We start from the raw sequence: 12955 nt of genomic DNA on the forward strand, positions 1-12955 counted from the left end.
AAATTTAAAAAAAAGACAAAAAAACATAAATATAAATGCAAGGGTAGTTTGGTAATCCCACTTTTAACTTTGAGGCTTCCTATTTTTAATAATATACTAGTCCTGGACACGTGCTTTGCACGTGAGTCCTGTGAAAGATATGAATTACTGTCAAAATCACATTTTAATCAGTATCACAAACTATTCAAACAAAAATAATAATTTAAAATCGATGAGCAATCAATGTATTGAAATAACTTCTTTATTGTATGTCAAATGATTAGACATTTGATAAACCTGCAAAATTTAGTTTGGTAACTAAAATAATGAGTTACTCTTTTACGTTATTAGGTCCAAACATATGATATATTAGTATGTGCAAAATGAATAACAAAAATGATTAATGGTTCTCATTTAAATGTACAATAAGAAAATTTCTACACATACCTTAAATTGATATCTATACTTCAAGTCCAACACCCATACAATTCTCAATGCTTCATGGAAGAAAAATTCTATAATGGAGAAAGAAAGCAAGAACAAAGTTGAGGATATTGCAAAGAAAGTCCTCATGCTCTGAAAAGAAAATTTTGTTATTGTTAGAGACAACATATCAACATAAGACTGTTCACTGTTTAATACTACACATGTGTATTAAATTTACTCTCTTTTTTCCGCTGCTATTTTTTCTTCTTGATTACCAATTTTTAGCATTTTTTTGGTTATCCTCACTTTCAACTTCTAACTCTCTTATCTTCTCATGTTGAATTGTGCAATTTCTTTAATTCGATTTCCTATTGTGAGCTTCCATCTTCGTAAGTTGGTTCTTAAATAACATTAGAAAATGACCCTTTAAATTCAAATTATAATTCTGAAATTGATTTCTACATTAAAGTGATGAATGATTTTCCATATCATAACTTTTCAAATTCTTCCATTATGAGATTTATGATTACGATTAAAAGCAATATCAATGTACTCATTTATCAAGAAAATGATAATTTAATTATTAAAGGGCTTAAGGACTTCAAATTCTACCATTATGTAATTAATTAAAATATTTATATTTAATCAAATTTTAATTTAGTAGAGGGGCAAAATGGTAATTCAACTTTTCACTTTGGAGCTTCCCATTTATAATAATATATGATGATAATAATAATAATAATAATTATTATTATTATTATTATTATTATTATTATATTATTATTATTTATGATTTTATAGGAAAAGAATAAGGCCACTTTTATTTTTTGATAAATATTTAGAATCAAAGTTGCCTCTTTTTGGGAACTATCATCGGGCCGTTTTTGCATCATGTATTTATATAAACTAATACAATTTATAAAATTAAATGAGTGTATAATTTATAAAATTAAATAATTATGGACTTTTATCTAGTGCAGACCACATAAGGTGTAATTGTCACGACCCAACCCACCGGGCCGTGCGGGCACCCATCTAATACCTAAGTAGGAGAACCCTCATATCCCAATAGTCAAACATGCGGAAAAATTAAAGAAAACAGATGTAATTACAATAACATGATTTTATAAATAATATCTTTAGACACCCTTTTTAGTTAAAACTTGTAAAGTAATTTAACAACTCCCATGAATCTTGTCTAAATAGGTACAAGAGCTACTAAGAGTACATCTGGACAAGATAATTTAAGACACAACTCCCAACATGCGGAAGGAAGAATAGAAGCTACAAGAGAGTTCTTCGTCTTCACCTAATGAAGCATCACCAGTCCTACATCCAGACTATGTCAAAAGACAAAACAAGAGTAGTATCAGTACAAAACACGCGTACTAGTAGGCATCATCGATCAACCCGACTCCCACCACATAACATAAGAAACCAACTAGTAAGATCATGAAATAAACCACTCGCTTCTCCACCTTTACCCTTTCTTGAAATACCTCCAAATTACACTAGCACTCTAACTACTAACCACCTTCCAGTCAACCTACTTACTAGGTACTTGATCATAGCCTAACCATTCTAACATGTAGAAGAATCCCCCAAATACAACCACCAACATTGCCCAACCATAGTCACAAGTACCTTACATCAAGCTCCCTTAACACTAACCCAATCTCTTTCCCCCAAAGTGAAATCCACCTAAGCGTATTTACATTACGACCACTACCTCTGCTTCTCGCCATTACAACACACGAACAACCATTACTATCTATTACTCTCCCCTTGAACACTTTGCCCTTCCACTAAGTACAACATAAGCAAGTTAATACAACACTATACTCACATGCGCATATCAAACATATATGATATCATCAATATTTACGAACAACGAACAACTTCACATTTATATCACATTATTGGTCCTCTCATGGAACCCAAACCCAAACCCAAACAGTTAGCATGTCGGAACGTGGCAATCGATCCAAGTTAGTTATGCCGGAACGTGACAATCGATCCCATAGTTATGCCCAAACGTGGCAACCAATCCAATAGTTAAGTCGGAACGTGGCAACCGATCTAATAGTTATGCCGGAACGTGGCAACCGATCCAAGTTAGCTATGCCGAAACGTGACAACTGATCCATTCAACACTTCACAGTCACAATCACAAGTATATCTTTAAGATCATACATTTAAGTCATGATTCATGGCAATCATAGTTCACCCATATCATTTACAACAAGTGTGATCAACAATGAAACATTCATATACATACATTAAATTGACTATACCTAGCCCTAGTTCATCATCTAAGCCTTCTTTCTAGGGTTTAGTCACAATTCATCATAAATCCTCAATTCAATCACTCAAATTTATGATCTAGCATGCATTCGTAAATCTAGTTCCATTCATGATTTCATAGTCTTATTCTTGAACCAATTCTATCCATGATAACAATTCTAGAGTCCCTAACAATTCATCAATTTCTCTTCTCAAAGCATAAACCCACATACTTTGGTTTCTAGGGATTACTCATGGAATTTACTTGGTGCACAAAGGTCTACACATAACCCTACCATTGATTTCCATATATTACGTAGTAAACACATATTTATAACTACTCAATTCATAAACCTACCCTACCTAGGAGCCAAGCACTTGCACGGAGTTTTTGACCTCGATTTCGGTTTTCCAGGCCTCGTGACGGTGAATTTGGCCAAGAATCCGCAAGATATCACCATCCTCACGCTAGAAATCTCCTTCTCCTTCCTTCCCAAGCTTAGAGCAGCTTTTCTGAGGTTTCTAAGGTGTTTTACGACTTATTTAGGTATTTTAGAAAGATGGAGAAAATAGGATTTCTCGTAATTTACGTTCTGCCTCGCCTATCCCGCCATGGCGCCAGCTTACCCCGCCCTAGCGCCGCTGCCCTAGAGGCATCTGGCCCGCTATGGCGGGACAAGGGACCAAATTTTTCCTGAATTTTGTTTCTCCTAAAATAACGACAGTTTCGGGTTGTTACAGTAATAGACATGTATGGTCTAATTGGTCCAAAAATTATTTTAAAAAAAAGAAAGAGGAAATACATAATTACCCCATGGAACTTGTACCCTTTTTTTAAGTAGACACCTTAAGTTTGCGGAGGTCCTATTACCCCACGAAACCATCCAAAAGCACAATAAATACATCATTTTGACCCGTTTCAAACCCATCAGTGTTGTCACGCAAGTTGGGCGCGTCAAGGAATAAAAAAACAACATCTAACCAATGTTAAAACGCCATGTGGCATTCCCAATTTGAATTAGCTTTTTCATTAAATAGACCACCTTCCCAAAATTCTCCATTGTTAGCCATTGGAGATCTGCAATTTCTCATTTTAATTACTTTTTTTTTGTTTAAAATCTGTGAAATCAATTTCCTGTGATTAGGTTTTGAGGGAGAGATGTCAAATGCAAGACAAACGAAATACGCATCAAACAATGTAAAATAAAATAACGACTAATCACTACAAAATTCACTTACAATGTAAAATAAACTTTTTCTCAAAGATTTATCAAATAACTAACCTATGAGCCTTCACTTCTTAGTTCCGACACCACTATTCAACAAATTTCAACCAGCAATGTTACCAACTAGCTTCGCCTCATGAAGTTTCTTAGGGTTTTGATCAGTCAAAGAGAGAGAGATGAGGGTAGGTGAAAGTGAAATGGGTTGGAAATTTCTTAGGGTTTGGGTTATGGGTTAAAAAATGAATGGGTTAGGATAAAACCCGGCCTTTGTTAAATGGGTTGGAGGTGTGGCACACGCTCTTGGATTGAGAGCACTGATGGTGAAAAAATGATGTATTTGTTGTGCTTTTGGATGGTTTCGTGGGGTAATAGGACCCCCGTAAAGTTAAGGTGTCTACTTAAAAAAAGGTATAAGTTCCATGGGGTAATTATGTATTTCCTCAAAAAGAAACAAGAACACAATTTTAGCTTTGTGTTAAGGCTTCATATAAAGTGAAGTTAAAAGATGAATTTGAAAAACTTGCAAAACCTGATGAAGAACTATTAGCATAGAATAAAGAATTGTGGTGCAAAGTCTTTTTTTTCTACATCTTCTAAATATGATGTTGTTGAAAATAACATGTGTGAAATCTTTAATTTTTTGGATAATCAACCCTAGACATAAGTCAATTATTACTATGTTAAAGGAAATCATACATAAGATTATGAATAGGCATGTCGTTATGAGAAGATTCGTTAATAATTGGATAACATATGTTTCTTCAGTGGCAATGTTAATTTTAGAAGAAAATAAAAATGTCTCTAGGAGGTGTAAAATATTATCGAATGGGTAATCTGGATTTTAGATTAATGTGGGTGATGCTAGGTTTATTGTTGACCAAGTAAAAAGGGTACTTGTACTTGTAGAAGTTGGCAGTTCGATCTCCAAACATGCTATTTGTTTATATTCGAAGGTAGTGTTATATCATAATGATCTACAAAACAATCTATTACTACTATTTCTTCAAATCATACTGAAATAATAGTTATTCATAAAGTAACTAGAGAATATATATGATTGAAATCAGTGATACATTTCATCAATGAAATAAGTGGCCTAAAATGTGATAGCAATGTACCCATAGTTCTATTTGAAGATAATAATGCATGCAAAGCCAATTAAAAGGATGCTTCATAAAAGAAGATAGAACGCAACACATTTCGCCAAAATTATTCTTCACCCATGATCTTTAGAAGAACAATGATATTGATATACAACAAATTCTTTCCAGTGATAATCTAATGGATTTATTCATCGAATTCTTACTAAGTTCAACTCTTGAGAAGATGTTATACAAGATCAGAATGCGAAGATTAACCATCTGAATCACAATTTTTATTGGAGGAAGTAAATTACTCATTGTACTATTTTTTTAAATTAAGATTTTATCCCACTAATTTTCTGATAAGATTTTTATTGAGGCAACGAACAAATGCTTATTATTATATGCATTGTTTTTTTTTGCTTAACTAATATTTTTTCTTACTAAATTTTTTCTAGTAAGATTTTTAGTAAGACACATTATCTATTAAATGAACATCAAAAGGGGAGTATTATAAATATACACAATTTATTGAATAAACCATCAATCGAATATGCATTTAATTGAATAAACATCCAATAAATAAATATATGATTGAATAAGAATGCACAAGTAAATAGATTCCAGTTCATTTGACAATGAGTAAAAATCAAATAATGATTAATATATTTGTATATTTACTTTATTTTCATTTGACCATGAATAAATCTATATTTACTTTATTTTCATTTGAATATGAGTCAAAAATCAAATAATAATGGGAAAATGCATAAGTAACCCCCAAACTATGCCCGAAATTCCAAAGACACACTTATACTATACTAAGGTCCTATTACCCCCCGAACTTATTTTATAAATAATTTTCTACCCCTTTTCGGCCTACGTGGCACTATCAACCAGATAGCTTGAAAAAATTGTCAACACGCGCTGGGCCCAGAAAATAAAGTAATATCTTTCTATATTTACTTTATTTTCATTTGACTATGAGTCAAAAATCAAAAAATAATTAATATATTTCTATATTTACTTTATTTTCATGTGACAATGAGTCAAAAGCCGAATAATAATTAATATCTTTCCATATTTACTTTATTTTCATTTGACTATGAGTCAAAAATTGAATAATAATTAATATCTTACTATATTTACAACCCTTTTCTTGCCCAATTTCGTCATCTGATTCTTATATATAGCCCTAAAAATTATACCCCTAATACATATTACATGAAGTTGCCAGTCTTGTTTGTTCATCTCCAAACTGAACCTTGCCCATTTTAGCTAGTAAGCATTATTATTACTACTAGGATTTCTTGCCTAGTGGAACATCAATAAAAATTGTAAGTCATGCTTAGAATAACTTCGTGATTGGATACTCATTCCAATTAAAATGAGAGAAAAAAACACAAGAAATCAAGTGTTTTGGATCTTCATCTTGATTTTTGTCCCTTTTTCTCTCACTTGAATTAGAATTAGAATTCAATAATCTCACGAAGTATTTTTGAGTATGACTAACGACTTGTATTGATGTTCTGCTAGCCAACAAATTCTTTGTAATCTTAGCCCAGTTACCTTTCCCATGAAAATCCAATCCGCCCTGTGTTCATTCTCTATCCATGGATTTCCTTTCTTGTTTTTTCTTCCCATAAAATCTTTTTTAGATATTTTTGCAGCAAGTTGTAGTTGTGCTTTCTCAACTACAACTTCAATTTATGCTTTTTATTTCTCACGGCAGGTTTTGTGATTATGCCCTCATTGCTATTTTTTTCTCTCTTAATTTGAGAATTTAAGAATAATAGTGTCATTTTTACTTTTCCTAATATTTAATATTAGTTATGTAATCAGTTCTTATTTTTTAGTAAGATTACCTGCTCTTTAATTTATGTTACTAATCAATAAATTTATATGTAATTATCTTTTGAATAATATGATTATTTGGATAATTTTTATACCGTCAACCAGTGCATATAACTTAAATCAATCTGTATTTACATCACAATAATTATTTTATCATACAATCATTAATGTTTTTCTCCGTTCAATAGCTTTTATGTAAAATGTTCTCTTTTGTATGCCACGTAAACGCTACTTTGTATTTATTACAATCAAGTACAAATAGTGAAAAGTGTCTTTGGGATAAGGGAAGATATTCCAAATTATTTAAGGCAAGAGAAGGTAAAGGATTATGTCTATACTAACTATAATTTACCTTTTTTTCTACTGTGTTTTAGTATCCCAAAATATTATATGATAAATAAAGAAATTGGTGAAAATAATAGTTGAAACATTTCATAACACTTCCTGAAAAAATATTTTTTCTTGGAGGGAAATGCACACACCTTATATTTCCATTAATTTTTTCTCGGTATAAATTGTCACGTAACATGTTTTAATATTGAATGTTATTTGTAGGGAATCAGGAGATCTCAGAGAGGAGTTCTTATGTTTGATCCTCTTGACACAGGGAAAACATCTTGGCCAAAGATATTGCTATAAAGTGTGGGTACGGGGAGAGTGAACGATTAACACAGTGCTTAAACGAGCTTGCCCATACTCATGCTCCAACTACAATTTTCATCAATGAGACTGATGGGTAAGTAAATAATAGAATTGTCAAGATATTCAATCTCATCAATGAAAATTGTTGTTGGAGCATGAGTACGGGCAAACTCAAATAAGCACCGTGTCAATCGTTCACTCTACCCATACAATTTTCCACACAACAAACTACAAGAAATATTCATAAATGTTGTCCCACACTCTGTAGCAACATCTTTGGCCAACAATGTTTTTCCTGTGTCAGGAGAACCAAGCAGAACAACTCCTCTCCAAGGTCTCCTATCACTGCAAATAATATTCAATATTACAACATGTTACATGACTGTTTGTTACGAGGAAAAATTAAAGGGAATATGAAGTGTGTATGGCATTTCCCTCCAAGAAAAATATTTTTTCGGGAAATTATATGAAATGTTTCAAATTCTTTCGGCTTTTTTGCGGGTCTCTGTTAAAGATTAATAATAATGAAACTAGCAAATTCGGAAATATTTTGTTGATCTTTTTTTAGAAGAATGCATAATAATGTCAAAATGTGTCGGTTGGAGCGAGTGATATTAAGTTGAAAGTTAAGATAATTATAAAAAAAATGACATTATTTTCTTCCTTTTGGGAAAATGATGAAAAATATGTTGTTGAAATATAACTTCCATGGACCAAACATGCATCCACTCATCATCATTAGTATGCTAATATTTGAGAATCAACTATCTCGAGTACCCAGAGTCCCACACTCTGTAGCAACATCATCCCATTAAACCCTTGAATTTGTGTCCTTTTTAAGCTGAGTAACTAATTCAAGAAGAGGTTGTCACGATCCAAAATTGGACGTGATGGAACTTATCTATTCCTACCCAGACAAGTCAGCCTCAACCCAACGAAAAGAAAGAAAAATGAAAGATACTGAAAGAACAAGATAAAAGCAAAAAACTTATTCGTTCTGTTCACACCCCAAAACCATTTACACAACGACAAGGTTCACAAGTAGGTCAAACATAGGCATAAAAATGCATTAAATCACAACAATCAAACTCTTGCCGGAACCATTTTCCTTCGCACAATATCACTTGCCGGAACCATTTCCCATCGGCTTTATATCATATCACTAACCGAAACTATTTCCCATCAGCTATATCATATCACTTGCCGGAGTCCAAAATCAGATTTAAGTCACTTTGAACGTTTCAAAAGCAAAATAATTTGGTTAGTTGATATCTTACTTTTGCAATGAAATAACAAGATCTATTGATATTTACGAAAAGAAATATAAAATCTACTTCCAAATCAAATCTTATAGATATTCTTTTACTTTCACTATGTTCTTTATTTATCACTTATTGCAGTAGGATACTAACACAATGTAAAAGAAAAGGGTTATTATAGTTAGTACAATCATAATCCTTTACTTCCTTCCCATAAATACTATCTGAAATATTTTCCTTAATCCAAAGACACATTTTCCCTTGTTTTCACTGAATTATAATAAATATAAAGTAAGGTAGCTTTTACACCATATAAAAAAGGTAAACTTTTAATATCGGATGATGTATAACATTAATCATACGATGGTAACATAGTGCTACCTTCGTCCAATTTTAGTTGTCATAGTTTCTTTTTTTAGAGTCAAACTATAAAAAATTTGACTAATATTTTACGATGTATTTTTTCATCATATTGATATGCAAAAAATTGTAATTTATAGTACTTTTCATATAGTTTTTGAATATCTATTTTTTTTTAAATATCAAATTAATGTAATCTAATTTAACTTTGAAAAAATTAGTCAAATTAACTTTTGAAAAGTGCACAATTAAAAGTGGACGGAAGTAATAGTAAATTTATTGATTAGTAACCTAAAATAAACGGTAAGAATCTGCATAAAAACATATTCCTTAATAATAAAATAAGTAGTAGTAGTAGTTACCATAACTAGTCTTAAAAAGTGAAAAAACACGCTTTCTATAAAAAAAAAAAAGGAAAAAAAAAAGGAAACTCTCCTCCTTATATATACACTAATACTATTTTTCTTCATTTATCAAATTAAGAAAATTGTTTTTAGCCATGGATAGGAATTGCAATGAAAATGGCAAAAGCATCAAATTGTTTGGTTTTGAGATCACTACAACAACAACGAGTTCTGCTGCTGCACTAACATCTGAAAAATATTTCATGGGAAGGAAAATCAAGAAAGGAAATCGATGGACAGAGGATGAACAGAGAGCATTCTTGAAAGGATTGAATTTTCATGGAAAAGGAAATTGGACTAACATTGCTAAGGATTTCGTGCCTAGTAGAACGTCGACACAGGTTGCTAGTCATGCTCAAAAGTACTTCCTGAGATTATTGGATGCTAATTCCAATGAGAGAAAAAACCGTAAGAAATCAAGTGTTTTCGATCTTCGTATTGACAAAACAGAGGATACACGTAATCAAGAAAGTCATAATGTGCCAAGTTTTGTACCAAATTATATGATGAAAAGTGTTCCAACAGTAATGCCTCTTACTTGGGTTCACATGTATCCGTATAATGATCATTATGCCTCTATGTCAATTTGGAGTTAAAGTTATAGTCAAAGAAGATATACACAAGGCTACTTATTATTTGATGTGTTTTTTTGTATGGATATATGTCTTATTGTAGTTGTATATTTCCGATATATGAAATGAAACCATAGTTAGTTCTTGATTCTTTTGTCGTCTTGCTGTATTCCACATCCACATTATCTAACTTTCTCTCTATCTCAGCCCAGCTTCAAATCAGTTAACAGGCGCGCCAAAACCAACAAGGATAAGCATAAGCAAAATCTCTGCAAGTCGGCAGTAAAGCCACAAACTAATCATTCTAAGACAATGAAAATTAATCGGGGATTAATTGAAGCCCAGACAGTAGGAGAAAGGGAAGGAAGAATTTAGTGAGAATCAACATTACATTTCTTGACACCAATATCGAAATAATCTTTTTTTAAGAGGTACATACTAAGTATTAGTACTTATTTTAGCTGAATGAAAAGTTTATGTTTGATGTAATCATATAGTGAAAGTAAGCATTTTCCCAATATAGTGAAGGTATTAGCTGCATTAATGAAAACTAGGAGACTTTAGGTGACTATAAATCCATCAGTTGGAATAATGAAAACTAGGAGAGATGACAACTTATCGACTTGTTTTACTTCTAGGTTCGGGACTTAAATGTGAGCCTTCTAAGTATGTACTGTAATACAAGTCTAGATCATTTTGGTAGTATTTTACTTATCAGATAAGTGATTTTACTTACATTTATGATATTTGACATATCTCATGTTTTCCATCTTTGAAACCTAGAAATGAAGAGAAAACTCATCAAATTTGGTGCATCATATGTGCCAGCATATAGAAAGGAACAAATTTTCTATACCACCAGAAAACATATCAAGAATAATACTGAAAGAGTTATATGTAAGTCTTACTTTTATTGATGTACAATTGTCTTTGTTTTATACATAATAGAGTACATCGACATGGAAGGAAATAAGAACTAGTAAGGGAATTATCCACAAATAAGGAAAGCTAATAATATACATTAAGAGGGAGATATCTCTACACCAAATAAGGAGATAGCATTGAAGAGGAGGATCTGCATAATAGGAATATGGAATATTCCTGATAGACCCCCTCAAGATGGTGGTCTATCAGAGACACCAATCTTGGAAAGAAACCGTTCAAAGTCATGGCGGGAGAGCGACTTCGTTAATAAGTCAGCAAGCTGATCCTTTGTTGAAATGTGAGCAACCCGAAGCTGACCCCGTTGAACCATAGAACAGACAAAGTGATAATCAATTTCCAAGTGTTTCATTCGTGAATGGAAGACTGGATTTGTTGAAAGGTAAGTCGCACCTAAATTATCACAATGTATCACTGGTGGTCCAGAAAGAGAAAGAGAAATCTCCTTCAAAAGATTCTGAACCCAACATAGTTCAGCAGCAGTAGAAGCGACTGATCTATACTCAGCTTCAGTGGATGAGCGAGCTACTGTTCGCTGCTTTTTTGAATACCAAGAAATTGGATTTTTACCAAGGAAGACAATGTACGCACTAGTAGAGGTACGATCATCACGATTTCCAGCCCAATCAGCATCGGAAAAGGCATGTAATACCAAAGGAGAGTCCTTGGAAAAGTAAATCCCTTTATCCATTGTTCCAGCAAGATAGCGGATAACCCGTTTAAGAGCAGCAAAATGATTTGTAGTTGGTCTGTGTGAGAACTGAGCTAGCCGATTGGTAGCAAATGCAATGTCAGGCCGTGTTAGCGCCAAGTATTGGAGACATCCAACCAAAATTTGATAGTCTTTTGAATCACTCAAATGAACACTATCCTCCAAGGCCAGATTATTGGTAGTTGCAAGTGGAGTAGAAACAGGTTTTGCACCACTCATTGAAGCACGTTCAACAATATCCTCGATGTACTTCCGTTGAGATAGATATAAGCCTTTCAGAGTGCAAATCACTTGGACACCTAAAAAATAAGCAAGCTGCCCCAAGTCTTTGATTGAAAATCGCTTAGCAAGCTTAGCAATGAAGATATCAATTGCCTTCTGATTATTCCCTGTCACAATCAGATCATCGACATAGACTACCAAGTATATGATGACATCAAGCTTAGAATAAATAAAGAGACAATGGTCGGACTGAGATACTGCAAAATCCAGAGAAAGGAGATAGTCTCGCAATTCCGAGTACCAAGCCCGTGGAGCCTGTTTGAGACCATATAAAGCCTTATGCAGTTTACAAACATAATCAGGCCGAGTAGAATCAACAAAGCCTTGTGGTTGTGCCATGTATACATCCTCCGTTAAATGCCCATGAAGAAAAGCATTATTCACATCCAATTGATGTAAGCTCCAATCTTTACTAACAACAAGAGATAAAATAACTCGAACTGTAGTATGTTTAGCTACAGGAGAAAACGTTTCAATGTAGTCAATACCTGGACGCTGAGTAAATCCTTTAGCAACTAATCGCGCCTTATATTTATTCAAGGTACCATCTGAATTTTGCTTTACCCGAAAGATCCACTTGCAACCAATCAAGTTTTGTGATTCGGATCTCAGAACAAGTGTCCATGTCCCCTGTTGTTTCAAGGCATTATATTCCTCCATTATAGCAGATTTCCAGTCCAGATCTTTAAGATCTTGGGAAATATTCTTAGGTTCGGGTTTGTGGGAAGAAGTAGATGTATGAACTAGAGGCGATTTGTTGGTAATTTGAGTGGAGAGGCAAAGCTTGTTGACAGGTTTGTGAATATTATTTTTGGAGCGGGTGATCATGGAGTGAGAAGGTGGAACAGGTTTAGATTGAGGGATTGGGCTTGTGGTAATGTTGCTTGGACTACTTGAAGGAGCATTTGAGGATTCAGTTTGCCATTGACTTG

At 33.0% G+C, this 12955-nt stretch overlaps 1 protein-coding gene across 1 annotated transcript; it reads left to right on the plus strand.

The window, feature by feature from the left end:
• The first annotated feature begins 9610 nt into the window (after positions 1-9610).
• On the plus strand, positions 9611-10462 carry LOC125809451 (probable transcription factor At5g61620). The gene is made up of 2 exons (XM_049489085.1): positions 9611-10039; positions 10295-10462. The coding sequence occupies exons 1-2, from the start codon at positions 9611-9613 to the stop codon at positions 10460-10462; spliced, it is 597 nt and encodes a 198-aa protein (XP_049345042.1).
• The last annotated feature ends 2493 nt before the right edge of the window (positions 10463-12955 follow it).

The sequence above is a fragment of the Solanum verrucosum genome, unplaced genomic scaffold, assembly GCF_900185275.1.
Source record: "Solanum verrucosum unplaced genomic scaffold, falcon-dt-bn FXZP01000062.1, whole genome shotgun sequence".
In the NCBI taxonomy this organism is placed as follows: Eukaryota; Viridiplantae; Streptophyta; class Magnoliopsida; order Solanales; family Solanaceae; genus Solanum; species Solanum verrucosum.

Coding starts and splice junctions, on each gene's coding strand:
- LOC125809451 (XM_049489085.1), top strand. CDS start 9,611: ATGGATAGGAATTGCAATGAAAATGGCAAAAGCATCAAATTGTTTGGT. Junction 10,040..10,294: donor TGATGAAAAGTGTTCCAACA/GTAATGCCTCTT, acceptor TCTCTATCTCAG/CCCAGCTTCAAATCAGTTAA.